The sequence below is a fragment of the Jaculus jaculus genome, chromosome 7 (assembly GCF_020740685.1).
Source record: "Jaculus jaculus isolate mJacJac1 chromosome 7, mJacJac1.mat.Y.cur, whole genome shotgun sequence".
NCBI classification, from domain to species: Eukaryota; Metazoa; Chordata; class Mammalia; order Rodentia; family Dipodidae; genus Jaculus; species Jaculus jaculus.
In genome coordinates, this window is record NC_059108.1 from 155,635,980 (window position 1) to 155,655,093 (window position 19,114).

The 19,114-nt window shown below is 46.2% G+C and overlaps 1 protein-coding gene across 8 annotated transcripts in view; it reads left to right on the forward strand.

The window, feature by feature from the left end:
• The window catches only part of Mark3 (microtubule affinity regulating kinase 3), a 116,496-nt gene extending 110,600 nt beyond the window's left edge, over positions 1–5,896 (forward strand). For 2 of the 8 annotated variants that reach the window (XM_045154286.1, XM_045154291.1), the window contains 3 exons: positions 1,674–1,700; positions 3,003–3,047; positions 5,355–5,896. In XM_045154286.1, coding sequence (XP_045010221.1) covers positions 1,674–1,700; positions 3,003–3,047; positions 5,355–5,700 — 418 coding nt within the window. In that variant the 3' untranslated portion in view covers positions 5,701–5,896. The remainder of the gene's footprint in view (positions 1–1,673; positions 1,701–3,002; positions 3,048–5,354) is intronic. The other 6 variants (XM_045154288.1, XM_045154293.1, XM_045154287.1 and 3 more) reach the window with 3 other exon arrangements.
• Positions 5,897–19,114: the final 13,218 nt, after the last annotated feature.

Consider the following 19,114-nt stretch of genomic DNA (forward strand, 5'->3'; position numbering starts at 1 on the left):
AGACTCACTATGATCTTGAACCTTCTGATCCTCCTACTTTTACCTCCCTAGTGTCTGGGATTGCAGGTGTGTGCCATCATGTCTGGAGCTGTGTAATGCTAGGTCAATTCCAGAGTTTCATGTATACTAGGGAAAGCAGCACTTTTACCAACTGAGCTACATTGCAAGCTCTCTGCCCTCCCCCTTCCTTTTCTGAGACATGGTCTTACTATGTAGCTCTGGCTGGCCTGGAACTCACTATGTAGACCAGGCTGGCTTCAAATTTGTAATCCTTAAGCCTCACAAATTCTGAGCCCCAACTTGTACCACCATACTCCACTTAGTATGACATTTTTCATGTTTATATATAAGAAGAGAGGGTGTGGGCTGGGGAGATGGCTCAGAGAATAAAGCTCTTGCCATACAGTCATCAGTACCTGAGTTCTAATACCCAGACCCCACATCAAAGCTAGAAGCTATGGCAGGCTTCTTTAATCCTAGCATGTTGATAACAAGATGTGAAGAGGAGACAGGAGAATTTCGTAGAGACTCATGGGCCAAGTAGCCTGGTTCAACACAGCTTTGAAGATCAGTGAGGACAAAAACCCTGCCTCAGATGAGGTGGAAAGCAAGGCTGATGGCCAGGAAATTGCCCTCTGACCTCCACACCTACATACAGTTTGTGTGTACCTACACCTACACGTGTGAACATGCATGTACATGCATACACCAAAAAAATAATTTTAAGAAAGCAAGATTTTTGTTCATAAGATACTCTGGGGGCTAGAGAGGTGGCTTAGTGGTTAAGGCACTTGCCTGCAAAGCCTAATGACCCAGGTTTGATTCCCTAGTACCCATGTAAGCCACATGTACAAAGTGGCACATGTGTATGGAGTTCATTTGCAGTGGCTGGAGGCTCTGGAATGCCCATTCTCTGTCTCTCTCTACCTCTTTCTCTCAAATTATTTTTTAAAAAGATATTCTGCAGAGATCTGAGAAATATTATATGTGTTACAAATGACTTCGAATTCCTCCCCCCACTCCCCTGGGAAGGGTCTCACGTTAGCCCATCCTGACCTGGAATTCACTATGGAGTCTCAGGTGGCCTCGAACTCACAGTGATCCTCCTGCCTCTGCCTCCCAAGTACTGGGATTAAAGGCATGCGCCACCACGCCCAGCTGACTTCTCATTTCTTCAGTGTGAGACATTGAGTTTATTTAGTGACCTGTCTGTAATCCCAGGAGAGGCAGGTTTGCGAGTGCAAGACCAAATCTCAGCTATACAGCAAATTTTAGGCCAGCCTGAGGGACATGAGCAAGGCTCTGTCTCAGAAAAGCAAAAAATAAAGCCAGGTATGGTGTTGCATGCCTTTAATCCCAGCACTCAGGTGGCAGAGGTAGGAGGATCACCCTGAGTTTGAAGCCACCCTGAGACTACATAGTGAATTCCAGGTCAGTCTGGCCTAGAATGAGACCCTTCCTTTAAAAAAAAGAAGGTCACATACTCATTTAATTATCTGTAATAATTTTACTTTTACTGTTATCACTGTTATATTGATTATTGGCCAGAAGAGGAAACCTTTTTGTTTTTATTTTGTCTTGTTTTGTTTTTTACATTCTCTCTATAAGTGATTAGTTTTTCTAATTTGTGCAAGTCCTTTCTGTTAATTTTTTTTTGGCTTAATTTCTTTTAGAAACATGTCATTCAGGTTTATCAAAAGGTAGGATTTATATGTATATATACACAAACCTATTTTTCAATTCTCACCCGCAAATGGCTCTTGCAATTAACATCAAGTTTGGCTTTTTGGCCCTATTTTTTCCCTAACTAAACTTTTTGCTGAACTAAACCTCATTTCTTTGAAAGGACACTGGAAAGAAATAGATTAACTCTGTTGGCATTTTAAAGAATCCTGTAGCCACAGCCCCCATGCACTGAAGGCCTGTGCATGCTCTGTGCACTGTCACTTCAGTAGAATAATTCTATCTTTGTACTAATAACACTCAGCATGTGCCTGTACAAAGAATGAGATGCTCAGTAACATTAACATACAATTAATGAGTGGACACAAGCATGCAAAAGGTAAGTGGTAATTGTATTAGTTAACATTTTGGTTTTACTGAGGGTTGAATTGGCATAGGCTTTAAAGTAACTTAGAAGTTAGCTAATGCTGTTGTTGAAAACAGGCATAAAATTCAAATCTTCATCCTCACTTGGTTAGGCTTGTGAGAAACTCAGATGTGAGCAGCTGCATAGCAGAATTGTTCTAAAATTTTTGGAGAGTTGAAGAGTAAATAGCATTGTATGTAAAGCTACTTCACTACTCACTGAAGAAAGCATGTATCACTTTATGAAGCATGGTAGTAAGTGGTATTCTGGTTGGGTTAATATTTTTGGTGTTTATAAATCAAGAGACCAAAAATACTGCTCTTCTTGGAATGTGCACACGTAAGGCAGGAAATCTGCCATTGAAGTGCTTATTGTATGCCTGCTCCTCTCAAGTCACTTGAAGTCCAGGCAGTGGCTTTTTGTGTTTACAAAACCAGTGCAGCACTGCAAGGCTCTTGAAGCTCTTTGTCAGAAACTATGGGGGAAGTACTCTCTTCTATTGAAAATTCCACTCTGATCATTTTTCAGTTGATCTTCCATGACATCAAATCTTCCCTTAATAAGAGTGTGCTGTAATTAAACCTGAGAGTCTCATTCCTTTTAATTGGAAATCTGTTACACTGTTAGGAGTGGTAAAAGGTCAGAAACAGCTGCAGTCCGAGGCCATGGTTGTGCACAGCTGGAAGGACCAGCAAGAAAACTGGCATGGATGCCTATCTCACACACGTTTGAGTCCACGTGGAGAGTATGTCAGACTGAGAGGAGGAAGAGTTTTAAGAAACCCTGTGATGGGCCAGAAAGTGCCTGCACTTGTTCACTGTATGTTTTTGTTGATAAATGGGTGTTTGTGTACTGGTATGTAAGATTTCTTTTCTCTTTCCCACTTTTCTGCTTCTACATTCTGTCCATTGAGACTTCCAACTGAATATGAGAGGAACGGGAGATATGAGGGCTCAAGGTGAGGGAAATTATTTTTACTTCAAATCTTTTCTAAGCATTTACTTCAGTATTGGCAGAGATGACGGTGTTTTCTGAACACCATAGTTAGCATGTTCTTTGTAAGCCTCCTATTTTTGCTGGGGTAAAGAGGCCATGTTGTGCTCCAGTGGCCACATGAGGGCACCAGCATGTCATGAGAACCTGCCATCCTGAGACTTCACATTGGGGTCTTGATGCCCTGAGTGAGGTTGGGAGATCTAGGATCAGTATCAGTGCCCACAGGAAGAAGCCCTCCACCTTACTACAAATTCCCCATGTGGTTCTGCCCTCAAGGAATAAATGCAAAATACTACACATGCAGAATTTTCTTGTTTCAAACTTTTCTTCTAAGATGATTGTAGACATATGTTTTGGCTTTGTGTAGCTGTCATTGTGTGGATTTACAGTCACAGACAGGCTCAGGACTCCATCTCTTTAGTAATAGGCCTCTGCTTGACCTGTTTCCCATCAGTCACATCATGTTGTTGGAGTGCCTCACTAACAGCCCTTTTGCTGTCCCGGTTTTTCCAGTAAAAGTTCTGATGGTATGACTGTTCTGAGTGAAAGTCCTCATTGATCCTATCTGCTTAACCAGCTGTCCCTGTGAGGCCTTGCTTGCTTTATAGGCTTCTCCCTTCAAGGCAGAGTTGGGATGGTCACCAGATAAGCCAGCCTAGAATATGTTTTAGCTATATACTCATCCACAAGAAGGTGGTATAAATCATATAAGGCCTACGGCGACAAGTGCTCAGAAAGGGTCAGCTGCTTCATGAATGCTGCCCTAGATTGGTGGGTCTGTGCACTAGGTTGACCCATAAGTGCATTCTGTACTTTCTTCCCTCCACATCTTTGGTAGTGATGACCTTGCTGCAAACAAAAACTCAGCCAGTTGTCATAGCACATACTTGTGACATAGTGGCAGGAGGACCAAGAGTTAAGGACCAGCCTCTGCTACATATCAAGGCCCATATGAGATAAATGGGCCCTTGTCTCAAAAATAACACACATGCATGATGTGGTAGCACATGCCTTTAATCCCAGCCCTTATGAGGCCAAGGTAGGAGGATCTCTTGAGTTCGAGGCCACCCTGAGACTACATAGTGAATTCCAGGTCAGCCTGGGCTAGAGCAAGACCCGACCTTGAAAAATACAAAAAAAAAAAAAAAAATAGTAGTAGTAGTTATACACACACACACACAAAATTTATTTTCTGGCTCCATTATATTTTATTGGCGTTGCATGTGGGGCTGTCTTTCTAACTCTTTCCCCAGAAGTGGTCCAAGGGGCCATTCCTCCTTGTCTGCCCTGCTTACCTGTAGGTGTGTCCCCCTTCTGTGGCCCCTCCACCAGACTGTTTCCTCACATATGGCTTCCTGAGCCCAAAAGTGTTTCAGAGCTTAGGCTTATTTCTGTAGCCTGTTGAGCATTTGAACACAGCAAAATTTAGCTTGAAGCCAAATGTGCTAATGCATGCCTTTAACCCCAGTACATGGGAGGCAGAGGTAGGAGTATCTCTGAATTCGAAGCCACCCTGAGACTACATAGTGACTTCCAGGTCAGCCTGGGCTAGAGTGAAACCCTACCTCGAAAAACAAAAGACAAAAAAAAAAAAAAAAAAGATTAGTTTATTCAGGTGTACTCTTGCTTTTTGTTTCATTTCTCTTGAGCTGGATCTCATTGTTGCCCAGGCTGGTCTTGAACTCCAGGGCTCCAGTGATCCTCCCTTCTCAGTCTCCTAAGCAGTTGGTATCACATGAGTGCCATCAGAAGTTTTTTTTTCTTTTTATAAAACTTTTGAAATTGGGAGCTTAACAAGATAGAAGAAAAATCAGTAAGGTGGGTGAAAGTGATGGAAAGAATGTTCAACCTAATTGTGCATTCAGTATCTAGGGCTGTTTCTAGAACAAAATGACAAGCTGTGGACACGGGGGCCTGTTAGAGCACTGTGGGCAGTGTGTGGTAAGCAGAACTAGACTAGCAGAGAAGCTGTGGGTGGACAGAGCAAGAAGCTGGGGCCAACATACCCTGAGGGCAAGGGTCGGTTCTGTCTGTGTTTTGCCTGGTTTCTACAGATTTTCTTAAATTTAATCAGTGCCCATTTTCCAGCCAGGTGATTTTTGTGTGCATGGCTTATGACTGGGAGTGAGGATGTAGATGTATACTTGTCTTAGCAAAGGTGAGGCTGCATGGCGAAATGCAGGGATCATTTGTGTGGATGGTGAACTAGCCAAGGTGGAAAGGGTTCATTTTCCTATGCAATTAATAAACCTGCCACTGTGCATTTCAGTCGCAATGTATCTTCCGAGCAAAAGGATGAAAACAAAGAAGCAAAGCCTCGCTCACTGCGCTTCACCTGGAGTATGAAAACCACCAGCTCCATGGACCCCAGCGACATGATGCGGGAGATCCGCAAAGTGCTGGACGCCAATAACTGTGACTACGAGCAGAGGGAGCGCTTCCTGCTTTTCTGTGTCCACGGGGATGGGCATGCAGAGAACCTGGTACAGTGGGAAATGGAAGTCTGTAAGCTGCCAAGACTGTCTCTGAATGGGGTCCGGTTTAAACGGATATCAGGGACATCTATAGCATTCAAAAATATTGCTTCCAAAATTGCCAATGAGCTAAAGCTGTAACCCAGTAATTATGGTGTAAATTAAGTAGCAATTAAAAGTGTTTTCCTGAACACTGATGGAAATGTATAGAGTAATATTTAGGCAATAACGTCTGCATCTTCTAAATCATGCCATTGAAGTCTGAGGATGAGCACACCTGGGAGTGAAGGCTGGCCTTTTCTACAAATGCACTACATTAAAGTTGTGTGACCCTGTGCCTCTGTCTTGTTTCCATTGCCCTGGAGTCTGTGACACCATGTGCACATGCCTCCTGTGTGGTGTGAGTGGATGGTGTGTGTGGGAAGTACTGTGTGTGGAAACATCTCCTTACACTGACAGCCAGCGTTGTTACTAGTACCTCTGTGGGAGATCATTTGGTGCTAAAACATTACAATTGCCAAGAAGGAAAATACTGAATTACTGCTAAGAATTAACCTTAAGACTAGTTGATAATTAATACAGGTTTACAGTTCATATGCCTGTGGTTTTGTGTTTGTTTTGTGTTTTTTTTTTTTAGTGCAAAAGGTTTAAATTTATAGTTGTGAACATTGCTTGTGTGTGTTTTTCTAAGTAGATTCACAAGATAATTAAAAATTCACTTTTTCTCAGTAAAATTTTGCTCTGTCTCCGAATGCTATGTTTAAGACTTAGACTAAGGCAGTCCCTAAGGCATGGTGTTTGCCTCTGCCATTGGGTTGACTGGAAACAAAGGAATGTGTGTGAGGTATCAAAGCATCTGATCCTGTGTGCAGATCCTAACATTTCATGTCTCTTCCATCTTTTCTCCTGGCCTTCTGAGGAGGGAAGGCATCTGGAGGACCCCATCCTTAGGGCCTTGCACACTCACATGGGAAAATGCTAGGACTTGATAGCACTGGGTTGTTCTTTTTCTGTGTATGTTCTCCTTGTGATTCACACATGAATCGGTCCTATAGCTTTTTACCAACACCTACGTGCTTATGAAGAGGGAATAATGAACTTGACTTGACACTGTTTTGACTTTTTTCTTGCTTTTTTTTTTTTTTTTTTTTTTTTTTTTAAGGTAGGGTCCTGTTGCAGTCAGGTTTGCATTGCTGGTAGAAATCACCCAACCAAGAGCAGCTTCTGTGAAAAAGAGGTTTTTTTGGCTTACAGGCTTACAGTTTTTAATATTTTATTATTTGAGATAGAGAATGAGCATGCCAGAGCCTCTTAGCCACTGCAGAGGAACTCCAGATGCATGCATACCTTGTGCATCTGGCTGTCATGGGAACTGGGCAATCAATCTTGGGACCTTAGGTTTCACAGGCAAAGTACCTCTTGCAGTCAGATTCACATTGCTGGTAAAAATCACCCAACCAAGAACAGCTTGTGGGAAAAAAGAGGTTTACTTTGGCTTACAGGCTCGAGGGGAAGCTCCATGATGGCAGGGAAAACGATGGCATGAGCAGAGGATGGACATCACCCCCTCGCCAACATAAAGTATACCGTAGCAACAGGAGTGTGTGGCAAACACTGGCATGGGGTAACTGGCTATAACACCCATAAGCCCACCCCCAAAAATACACCCCTTCCAGGAGGCATTAATTCCCAAATCTCCATCATCTGGGAATCTAGCATTCAGAACAACTACGTTTATGGGGGACACCTGAATCAAACCACCACAGGTCCCTCTCTAGCCCAGGCTGACCTGGAATGCACTGTGTTGTTTCAGGGTGGCCTCGAACTCAGGTGATCCTCCTGCCTCTGCCTCCCAAGTGGTGGGATTAAAGGCATGTGTCACCATGACCAGCTTCTGGATATACTTTAAAAAAATGTATTATTTATTTATTTGAATGAGAGAGAGAGAGAGAGAGAGATAGAGAGATTGGGCACACCAGGGGCCTCTTGCCACTGCAAACAAACTCCAGATATATGCACCACTTTGAAGAAGTACAGGGTACTGGGGAATCGAGCCTAGGTCCTTAGGTTTTATGGGCAAGTGCCTTAAGCACTGATCCATCTCTCCAGTCCCTGGATATACTTTGTACAGAATGAGTGAAAAAAGCAAGGGTGACTCATTTGGGGTCTGGGCAGCAGAAAGGTACATTCACTTTGAGTTGAAATGGAGGTGACAAGAAGCTTGGGGTAGGAAAAAGAGCCTCAGGAGAGTTGGGAAGGGGGCACCTAGCTAAGCCATGGGAAAAGTAACCAGGAGCTCTCATTAAGTGGATGGAGACAAAAATTCAGCAACGGGGCTGGAGAGATGGCCTAGTGGTTAAGGTGCTTGTCTGTGAAGCCTAAAGACCCAGGTTTGATTCCCCACTACCCACATAAGCCAGATGCACTAAGTGGCATATGCGTCTGGACTTCATTTGCAAGGCTGGAGGCCCTGCTGTGTACCCATTTTCTGCCTCTTTCACTCTCAGATGAATAAAATTAACTCAGCAGAGGTAAGAAAGACCTAGCATGGAGTCCTAAAACCGTGTTGAGAGGTTCAGAGAAGTAGGAACAGCCAAGCAACTGTAGGTAGGAGGGTCCTCATAACCATCCGGAAGGCTGTATACCCTATAACCCAGCAGTCACATATATGCCCACTTGCTGGAACTTTCCAGACTATCTCATGGAAAAGAGGCTCCTGGTCCCCAGATTCAGGGACTCTGGGGGGGTTAATGCTGCAAAAGCTCTTGTCTGACTGAGGAGTGGGAGCTGTCAGGCCTCTTAGCCTGGTGCCAGATGTGCTTTGTTGGTGGGTTGGTTTGGTTTTTTTTTTTCATATTTATTTATGAAACAGAAAATGAGTGCACTGCAAACCAACTCCAGACACATGCCACTTAGTGCATCTGGCCTTACATGGGTACTGAGAGATAGAACCTGGGTCCTTAGGCTTTGCAAGCAAGAGCCCTAACTGCTAAACCATCTCTCCAGCCTCTGTTACCGGGTTTTTGTTTTTTTTTTCTTAATTTTTATTTATTTATTTATTTATTTGAGAGCAACAGACACACAGAGAAAGACAGATAGAGGGAGAGAGAGAGAATGGGCGCGCCAGGGCTTCCAGCCTCTGCAAACGAACTCCAGACGCGTGCACCCCCTTGTGCATCTGGCTAACGTGGGACCTGGGGAACCGAGCCTCGAACCAGGGTCCTTAGGCTTCACAGGCAAGCGCTTAACTGCTAAGCCATCTCTCCAGCCCTGTTACCGGGTTTTTGAAACAGGGTCTCACTCTAGCCCAGGTGGTCTTAAGCTCATGGAAATTCTTTTTTTGTTTGTTTGTTTTTGTTTTTTGTTTTCTGAGGTAGGGTCTCACTCTAGCTCTGGCTGACCTGGAATTCACTATGTAGTCTCAGGGTGGCCTCCAACTCATGTCATTCCTCCTACCTCTGCCTCCCAAGTGCTGGGATTAAAGACGTGAGCTACCATGCCCAGCTGCAAGCAAGTGCTTTTTAATCACGGAGCCATCTCCCCAGCTCCTAGATTGGTTTTGTTGCTTATGTCTGCGTTTTAACATGTTACTGTGGAGGTGAGAACTGACAGAAGCATCAGGCACTGGCTCCAGAATTGGTTGCATTGAAAAAAACCATTACCAGCCATGCCTTTAATCGCAGGATTTGGGAGGCAGAGATAGAAGGATCATGTGAGTTCAAGGCCACCCTGAAACTACATAGTGAATTCCAGGTTGGTCTGGGCTGGAGTGAGATCCCCCCTACCTTTTTTTTTTAGGTAGGGTCTCACTCTGGTCCAGGCTGACCTGGAATTAACTCTGTCATCTCAGGGTGGCCTTGAGCTCATGGCAATCCTCCTACCTCTGCCTCCCGAGTGCTAGGATTAAACGCTTGCTCCACCACGCCCGGCTCCCCCTACCTTTAAAAAAAAAAAAAAGACTGTTACCAGGCAATGTTGATTTCAGTGGCCACATGTAGTTACCCCTTCTCCAAAATCAAAACATGAAAACTGATCATAGAAAGGGGCCTGTGCCTTTCTTAGAATCCACATTCTCAAAATAGCAGATAAGCTCTGCAGACAACAAACTTTGAAAAGGTATATTCTAGGTTGGTTGAAAGTTATTTCAAAGCCGGATGTGGTAGCACATGCCTTTAATCCCAGTACTCGGGAGGCAAAGGTAAGAGGATCCTGGTGAGTTCAAGGCCATCCTGAGACTACATAGTGAATTCCAGGTCAGCCTGAGGCAGAGTGAGACCCTACCTCAAAAAACCAAAAAAAAAGAAATTTCAGACTCAAAAGGCTAAAGTTGCTGGGTGTGGCACTCAGGAGGCAGAGGTAGGTGGATCACTGAGTTTTAAGGCCAGCGTGAGACTACAGTGAATTCCAGGTCAGCCTAGGCTAAAGCTAGACCCTACCTTGAAAAACTTTTTTTAAAAAAAGTTCAAGTTGTTCACTCCCTGGCCATCTCAAGTGAAGGTGTCTGACAGGCAGCATTGTCCATGTGTCCTGAGGCACACCAGTGGAACAAAACAGCTTTCCTACCAGGAAAGAATGTGCCAGGCTTTTAGGACCCCCTTTCATCTTTGGAAATGCCACCTCCATCTTTGGAGATATGAGCACCACTTTGATCATATTCTCAGCAGGTGTCTTTAAAGCCAGGAAGAATTCTCAGCAGGTTGTGCTGGTACACATCTGTAATCCCAGCACTTGGAAGCTAAGGTAGGGGGATCACAAGTTCAAAGCTGGCCTGGGATACAGAGACCTTTTTTTTTTAGGGTTTTGGTGTTTTTTTTGTTTTTTTGTTTTTTTTTTTAGATAGGGTCTCACTGTAGCCCAGGCTGACCTGGAATTCACTATGTGGTCTCAGACTAGCCTTGAATTCACGGAGATCCTCCTAACTCCACCTCCTGAGTGATGGGATTAAAGGCGTGTGCCACCATGCCCAGCTAGACTTTTGTTTTGTTTTGTTTTGTTTTGTTTTGTTTTGTTTTGTTTTGTTTTGTTTTGTTTTGTGTGTTTTGTTTTCCGAGGTAGGATCTCACTGTATCCCAGGCTGACCTGGAATTCACTCTGTAGTCTCAGGGTGGCCTCGAACTCACAACAATCCTCCTACCTCTGCCTCCCGAGTGCTGGAATTAAAGGCGTGCGCCACCACGCCCGGCTAGACTTCTTTTTTTTTTTTTTTTTTGCTGTAGGGTTTCACTCTAGTCCAGGCTGACCTGGAATTCACTTTGTAGTTACAGGATGGCCTCGAACTCATGGCGATCCTCCGACCTCTGCCTCCTGAGTACTGGGATTACAGGCATGTGCCACTACACCCGGCACACGGACATTTTTTTAATTTTTTTTTTATTTTTATTTGTTTGAGAGAGAGGGAGAGAGATGCAGAAATAGGCAGGGAGAGAGAGAATGGGCACGCCAGGGCCTCCAGCCACTGAAAACTAACTCCAGATGTGTGTGCCCCCTTGTGCATCTTTCTCACGTGGGTCCTGGGGAGTCGAACCTGGGTCCTTTGGCTTTGCAGGCAAATGCTTTAACCATTCAGCCCCCTTTTTGTTTGTTTGTTTATTTGAGAGAGAGAATGGGTGGGCCAGGTCCTCTAGCCACTGCAAATGAACTCCAGATGTGCATACAATCCTGTGCATCCAGCTTTACATGAGTACTGGGAAATCAAACCTGGGTCCTTTGGCTTTGTCAGCAATTGCTTAACCTCTGAACCATCTCTCCAGCCCCCTTTTGTATTTTGTAATTGTTTTCATCTCTGTTCCTCTGTTAGAGAGGAGTAGTTGCTGTGGTAATTGCCCAGAGCCTCATGGTAGTCTTGAATAGAGTCCAGCAGGGAGCAGGGCTGGGATGAGGTTGTCCTGAAGCTGTCTCTATCTCATGTCAGATGAGAGGAAGGGCTCACATTTTGTTGCTTGCATATTTAGAGTGTCTTGTGTCTATGTAATTGTTGAGTTGCTATGAGATCTTATAAATAGTGGTAGAAAAGGGGATTGTTGCTTTTCCAGGGAGTGGTGGGGAAGGCATACCAGGTGTGTTGTCCCAGTCCAAAAGTCCAGGTGTGACTCCATCCCTCTGAGTGCAAATCAGGTGGTGGTCTTGCTAGTCAAGTCAGAGAACAGTTAATTCTTCCTATGTGATCCAGACAGACCCCCCACATCTAATGCTGTGATTATAGGCAAGTACCACCACATCTAGCTAACAACTACTTCTAAGTAGTTTTTTGCTTTTGATAGTTTGAAAGATTAAAAGCCAGGTAGAGCTAATGTTTATTCTTATATTCCACATCCAGGTTATTCTGTGTTGGGATTGAACCCAGGGCTTGGTGCGTGCTTGGTCAAGCACTCTACCAGCTGAGATTGTCATGTAGCCTTCAACTTGCTATGTAGCATGTGTACCAAAAGTTCTGTACCACTGAGCCTGCAGCCCAGACCCCACTCTGACCACTGGCAGTTCTAACCTCTCAGGACGCTAGTGGGATTATGTAACTCAGGGCTGCTGGGCAGAAAACAAATACCAGGTCAACAGCCTGTGCAGCAGAGCTCTAAGCAGATGGCAGCCTCCACTGCAAAAGGAGCTTGAATAAATGGGATGTGGTTTAGCCACAGAGCATTTGCCTAACATGCCCCAAGGTAGGGTCTCACTCTAGTCCAGGCTGACCTGGAATTCACCATGTAGACTCAGGGTGGTCTCAAGCTCACAGTGATCCTCCTACCTCTGCCTCCCAAGTGCTAAGATTAAAGGTGTGTGCCATCATGCCCATCTTTTTTTTTTAATATATATGTTTTGGGATTTTATTTTTTATTTATTAGAAAGAGGATGGGTGTACCAGGGCCTCCAGCCACTGCAAACAAACTCCAGATGCATGCACCATCATGTGCATCTGGCTTATGTGGGTCCTTAAGCTTCGCAGGCAAGCACCTTAACTGCTAAGCTATCTCTCCAGCCTGAAAATGGACTCAGAATTTCTAAGGTGAAAAGTATGGTCTCTGGCCTGCTGTTGGGACCTTCATAGGCCTGAATTGCCACCTCCCTGACGTCAAGCCTTTTCAGGTTTTTCCAGCAGACAGTGGAAGTACTGAGCCTGGTTACAAGGGCACAGACAGTTCGAAGGCTGTCAGCAACCTCAGAGGTTGTCCAAGGCTCCTTGCCAGACTCCACCCTCTTGCCATGTAGTTGATTGTGGACTTTGTTTACAAACCTACTGAGTTCTGCCCTCCCTACCCTATAATGGAAGCCTTGTGTGGTGAAGCTTCCTCCCTCTTCCTGTGTCCCAAGTACCTAGAACTACGCCAGCCTGCAGTGTGGAATAAGTATTTGTGTCTGCAGAAGTGCTAATAAAATGTTAGGAGATGTCTGGAAAGGTCCCCACTGCCACTCCTTCCAAGCAGGCAGGCAGCAGCTGTGTGGTTTGGCTTTCTACCCATCCTGTCTGGTCTCTGCCACCAGAGAACATCCTGTGGGACAGAGCAGGCTAGAGATTGGGCTCATAGTAGAATCAGGATCTCCAGGTAGGGTTAGTGCTTACTCTGTTCCAATGATGGTCCTCTTCCTTTTCTGAAATATGGCCTCACTATGTAGCTTTTGGTTTCCCCAGACTCACAGCAGCCCTCCCATGTGCTGAGATTACCCGTGTGAGCAACCACATCCGTGATCCCACTTTCTGTCATTCACCTCTGATCATGCGCAGACTAAGTCCTGGAGGTGATTGGTACAAACACACAGAGATGGTCTTGCCTCAATTGACATTTGACATAGGATCTGCCACTGGGGGCTTAAATGTCTGACTTAGCACCTTGGTCTGCACCCACTCCACACTTAGACATTGTCTAGTAGCATTTAGATTTCAAGTGAAGAGAGCAGCAGCCCAGCCCAGGCCTGCTACAGACAAGCCTGTATTTCTTCAAATCCATGATGCAGCAGAGGCTTGGCTTGTCAGCATCTGGTGCATGCAGGTCCAATTCCTCCTTAGGGGGAAGCCTGGCCTGATTTGAAGGGTCACCCCATGGTGCATACACCCTCTAGCCACATTGGGTTCTTTTTACTATACTGGCTTTCATTGTCTGCTGGCTGACCTGCTTTGGTTGTGTGGCACAGTGGGATGACTGGCTGCAGACCTGAGGATCCTAACTTGCTTTCCCAGCTCCCTGGTACTTGCTTATCCCATGGCTCCTGGCTACTGCTGAGTCAGGGCCCTTGGGAGGATTGTCACTGAAAAGAACAAGTAACTGCAGTGGCACTTCCCTCAGTGACTACCTTTGCATGCCCTGCTCTGCCCATGAGCCCCAAGTCAGCACACCGTACCCCATCTCTCCCACCTGAGGGAAGTCTCCAGCATTCCCTAGGGTCTCCTGTACTTCTGCCAGGCCCCCTGGAACCTGTGAAGCCAGGCAACTCCTGCATTTTCCTTATGCACATCTGTATCCTGGAGTTTCCTGGTCTTGGAAGCTTTAGCTAGTCAAGCCTCAAGTATTTAAAGATCAAATTCAAACATATCTGAAGATGAATTAAGTTGTTCAAGGCTGGGGAGATGGTTGGCAGTTAAAGATGCTTGCAAAGCCTGCCAGCCCAGGTTCAATTTCTTAGCCACCCACATAAAGCCAGATGGGAGTATTCACTTGCAGCAGCAGGAGATCCTGACATACTCATACATGCACACAGGAATAAATATAAACAAAAACAAAAATGGGGAGGGGTTGGAGAGATGGCTCAGCAGTTAAGGTGCTTGCCTGAAAAGCCTACAACCAAGGTTGGCTTCCCCAGTACCCATGTAAAGCCAGATGCACAATGCGGTACATGCATCTGGAGTTTGTTTGCAGTGGGTGAAGGCCCGGGCATGCCTATTCTTGCTCGCTCGCTCTCTGTCCCCTTTGCAAATCAATGAATAATTTTTAAAGTTGGGATGGAGAGATGGCTTAGTACAAGGAGGTGCGTGCATCTAGAGTTTATTTGCAGTGGCTGGAGGCCCTGGCATACCCATTCTCTGTCTCTCAAATATATATGTGCATATATATATGTAATTTTTTTAAATTGGGTGTTGGGCTGGAGGGATGGCTTATCAGTTAAGGCTTTTGCCCACAAAGCCGAAGGACCCAGGTTCAATTCCCCAGGACCCATGTAAGTCAGATGCACATGGTGGCGGATGTGTCTGGAGTTCATTTACAGTGGCTGGAGGCCCTGGCATGCCCATTCTCTCTCTCTCAAATAAATAAATAAATAAATAAATAAATAAATAAATAAATAAATAAATAAATAAAAATGGAGTGTGGTGGTATATGCCTTTAGTCCTAGCACTTTGGAGGCAGGGATAGGAGGATCACCCAGAGCTCAAGGCCACCCTGAGACTATATAGTGAATTCCAGGTCAGCCTGGGCTACAGCGAGACCCTGCCTTGAGAAAACAAAACAAAAAACGAAGTTTGTTTCTATGGGTTAACTCTCTAAATCCTTTGCCATTGTCACAGAAGGCAGTGAGACTCTTCATCTCTGTTTGTTAATATGGCTGCTCACTGCCATAAATGTTTGGAAGGTTTAAGAGAGGGAGGCTAGATGCACAAGGTGGTGCATGTGTCTGGAGTTCATTTGCAGTGACTTGGAGGCCCTGGTGTACCCATTTTCTCTCTCTGCTTCTTTATCTCTCTCAAATAAATAAAATAATTTTTAAAAAAAAGAGAGAGAGGGAGGCTAACCAGGTGTGGTGGCACACGCCTTTAATCCCAGCACTCAGGAGGCAAAGGTAGGAGGACCACTGTGAGTTCCAGGCCACCCTGAGACTACATAGTGAGTTCCAGGTCAGGCAGGGTTAGAGTGGGACCCTACCTTGAAAAACCAAAAAAAAAAAAAAGGAAAGGAAGGCTATTCTGGAGGACTCTGTTGAGTCTAGAGACACAAAAATGAACACAATGACACCGAGTGTGGTGGCACACACTAATCTCAGCACAAGGGAGATTTAAGTAGGAAGATGGCTGTGAGTTCAATGGCCAGCCTGGAGCTACATTGTGAGTTCTAGATCATCCAGGGCTAGAGCGAGACCCTACCTCAAGGGAGGGGAGAAAGAACTGTGTAAAAGCCCTATCTGTCACTGAGAAGCTCAGTCTCCCTGGCAGACACTGACCAGTGTGCATGGGAGGAGGCCAGACAGGGCAGGGGCAGAGGAGATCTAACAGACAAAAGGTGTAGAAGGGGGCTGGAGAGATGGTTAGCAGTTAAGGCATTTGCCTGCAAAGCCTAAGGATCCAGATTAGATTCTGCAGGTCCCACCTAAGCCAGATGCATAAGGTGGTTCATGCATCTGGAGTTCGTTTGCAGTGGCTAGAGGCCCTGGTGCGCCCTTTCTCTCCCTCTCTCTAATAAATTTAAAAGGGGGGGGGGCTGGAGAAATGGTTTAGTGGTTAAGCGCTTGCCTGTGAAGCCTAAGGACCCTGGTTCAAGGTTCGACTCCCCAGGACCCACATTAGCCAGTTGCCCAAGGTGGTGCATGCATCTGGAGTTTATTTTCAGTGGTTGGAGACCCTGATGCACCCATTCTCTCTCTCTCTCTCTCTCTCTCTCTCTCTCTCTCTCTCTCTCTCTCTCTCTCTCTCTCTCTCTCTCTCTCTCTCTCTCTGCTTCTTTCTCAAATTAAAAAAAAGGGGGGGTTATAGAAGGGAAGGAACAGCAGGTGGGAAGGCAGCACCCAGGGCCCATTTCATCTCCTACTTAGGCCGTGTGGAACAGTGACACCAGCAAGCTCCAAGGCAGCTGTCAGTATGTCTCTGACAACACACTTCTGTTAGCAGCCTCATTCCCCAGTACTTCCCTGGAAAGTGACCTTGCACCTGGGAGCAGATTTGTGCCTGTGCCATATTAAGACATGGGACAGCTGGCTCTTAGGTCCTGGAAGAAAGGCCTGTCTTGCAGCCTCTCTGTCATGACTTTCAGAACAGGATCTGCACTAGCTTGTCTCACTCAGCCCCCCTCTCCTCGAGGGAGCTGCCAGCAGGCGTGGGCAGTGCAAAACTTCTCAAAGCAGTCATGGAAGCAGCCTACGCAGTCATTTCCATTGGCACAGCACCAGGAGTCCTGAGTAGAGGGGCCCCAGACCACCTTTCTAACACCAAGAACCCCCTTGCCCCTAAGCCCATTCCACACTATATTAGGTGTCCTGGGCTGGAGCTGCTGTTCCCCACCCTCTTCCCAGGCTCTTGCACACAATTCAGTCCATTGGCCACACCTCTGCTACCCAGTGGCCTCATCCCTGATCCTCCTCCCCTCATACTGTGAGCTCTAGAGAACCCACCCTGTCAGGGTAACTGGGCGTTCTCGTTACCCACAGTGGCCATGCTGTGCTTTCATTTGTCCTGGGAGCGCTAAGTGTTTAGCACACATTGTGCCCGGCTGCATTGTCTAGGAGAATGTCATTAACGAATTTAGCTAAACATTGGGACTTTGCTAAAAAAGCAAAGTCATGTAATCCTTGACTAGAGGCCAGGACAAAGCAGTGCCTGGCTCCTCCTCTGTCTCTAGGAAGAAGGGAGAGATGGGGCCTCTGCCTCCTCTGCCGAGGAGGCTGGTGCATGACTGAGGCAGCAGCGCAGGTGGTCCCTCGAGCCAGAGTCAACAATCCCAGGTCCCGATGAGGATGGGCTGCCCACAGGCCTGGAAGTCTGGTGCATTTGAGCTCGCACTTGATGTTGTGACAGAGGCTCAGAGATAGCAAGCAAGAAACAAGGGCCTTCCCAAAAGGAAGCTGTTGGGATAGGGCCACCATTGCAGGTTATAGGATGGCAGAGAATATGAAGCAAAATGCAGACATGCAAAAGGGAGCCTGTCCCCAAGTTAAAAACACAAAGTCACCAACCAAGTCTGACACTATTGCACTATCATCAGGCCAACCTTGGCAAGTCATCCTGAGTTGTATGGGCTCAGGGGCCACCCAGAGCCAGGTTGGTCTTCCATCCACCTACCTCTTGGACAGATGCCTTTCCAGGCCCTGTTCTGCAGTGGAGTTGCTGATGGCAGAGCTGGAGCACAGACCCAGTTGATCAGTGCCAGGAGTGGCATAGGCCAGAAGCTCTCACATCCCAAAGTGGCTGCTAGAACGTTCTGTTGTATCACCTGGCCACACCTGGGTACAAGGGAATACTGGGAATACAGGCTAAGCACCAGGGCTTTGTAGCTAAAGGAGAGGGGAGATTGATCATCAGGGAACCACCACCATCAGTGCCCTATAGGTTGGCCAGAGAGGGAGCAGCTGGTAAGTGTACCTGTATCTTGTCTGGGTATTACTGTGTGGACATCAGGACTTTGGTGCTAAAGCTGCTCCTCTGGGAGTTCAGCAAAGCAGAGCCAGGAGTTCATAGTGAGGGAGCGGGGAGAGGACGGAAAGGGACAGTCACTGAGGCTGCAGACAGCCAGACTTGAACCCAGTCCTCCAGTATAAAGCCTCACTTTTGTAGGCTGAAATGCTATAGCCTGTTTGGTGGAAACCTCCCAGGTAGAAGGTGACTTTTTTTTTAATTTCTATTTTTTTGGTTTTACCTGGCCTTGAACTCAAAGCAGTCCTACCTCTGCCTCCCGAGGGCTGGGATTAAAGGCAAGCACCACCATGCCCGGCTGGGGGGTGACTTCTTCATGGCCAGAATTTTCCTTTTTAAAAAAAATATTTTATTTTTATTTATTTAACAGAGAAAGAGGGAGAGAGCGGGGTGTGGGGGGAGAAAATGGGCACACCAGGGCCTCCAGCCACTGCAAACAAACTCCAGACATGTGCACCCCCTTGTGCATCTGGCTAACGTAGGTCCTGGGGAATCGAACCTGAGTCTTTTTTGGCTTTGCAGGCAAACACCTTAACCACTAAGCCATCCCTCCAGCCCCAGAGTTTCCTTTTTGACAGTGGGAAAGACATGAATTGGGATCCCTGTGAGTGCAATGTGCGGCTGCCGCGGGCATCTGGGAGGCTTAAGTACCAGGCTGGCTCAGAAATAGAAGTGCAGCGTAAGAAGGCGGCCAGGCAATTGCAGCCTTCTCAACTACGGGAAGCAGGACCCACCCATGAGGAGTCTGGAATGTCTGAAAAGTCAGAGTAGTGAAAAAAGGCCATGACTTGGAGCCCAGTGGCCCTGTTTGACCCAGGGCCAGTCTTTTCTCCTCTCTAAGCATGGAGTGACGGTGGGGTAGCTAATGCCTTAATGATCTCTCACCAGATGTTACACACTAAAATCTTAAAAAAAAAAAAAAAATGGAAGGGGCTGGAGAGATGGCTTAGCGGTTAAGGCATTTGCTTGCAAAGCAAAGTTTGATTCTCCAGGACCCATGTAAGCCAGATGAACAAGGGGGCGCATGCATCTGGTATTCAGTTGCAGTGGCTGAAGGCCCTGGCACACCCATTCTCTCTCTGCCTCTTTCTCTCTCTCAAATAAATAAATTTTTTAAAATATTAAAATTTTATTTTGAGTTGGGCATAGTGGCACACGCCTTTAATCCTAGCATTTAGGAGGCAGAGGTAGGAGGATTACCGTGAGTTTGAGGCCATCCTGAGACTCCATAGTGAA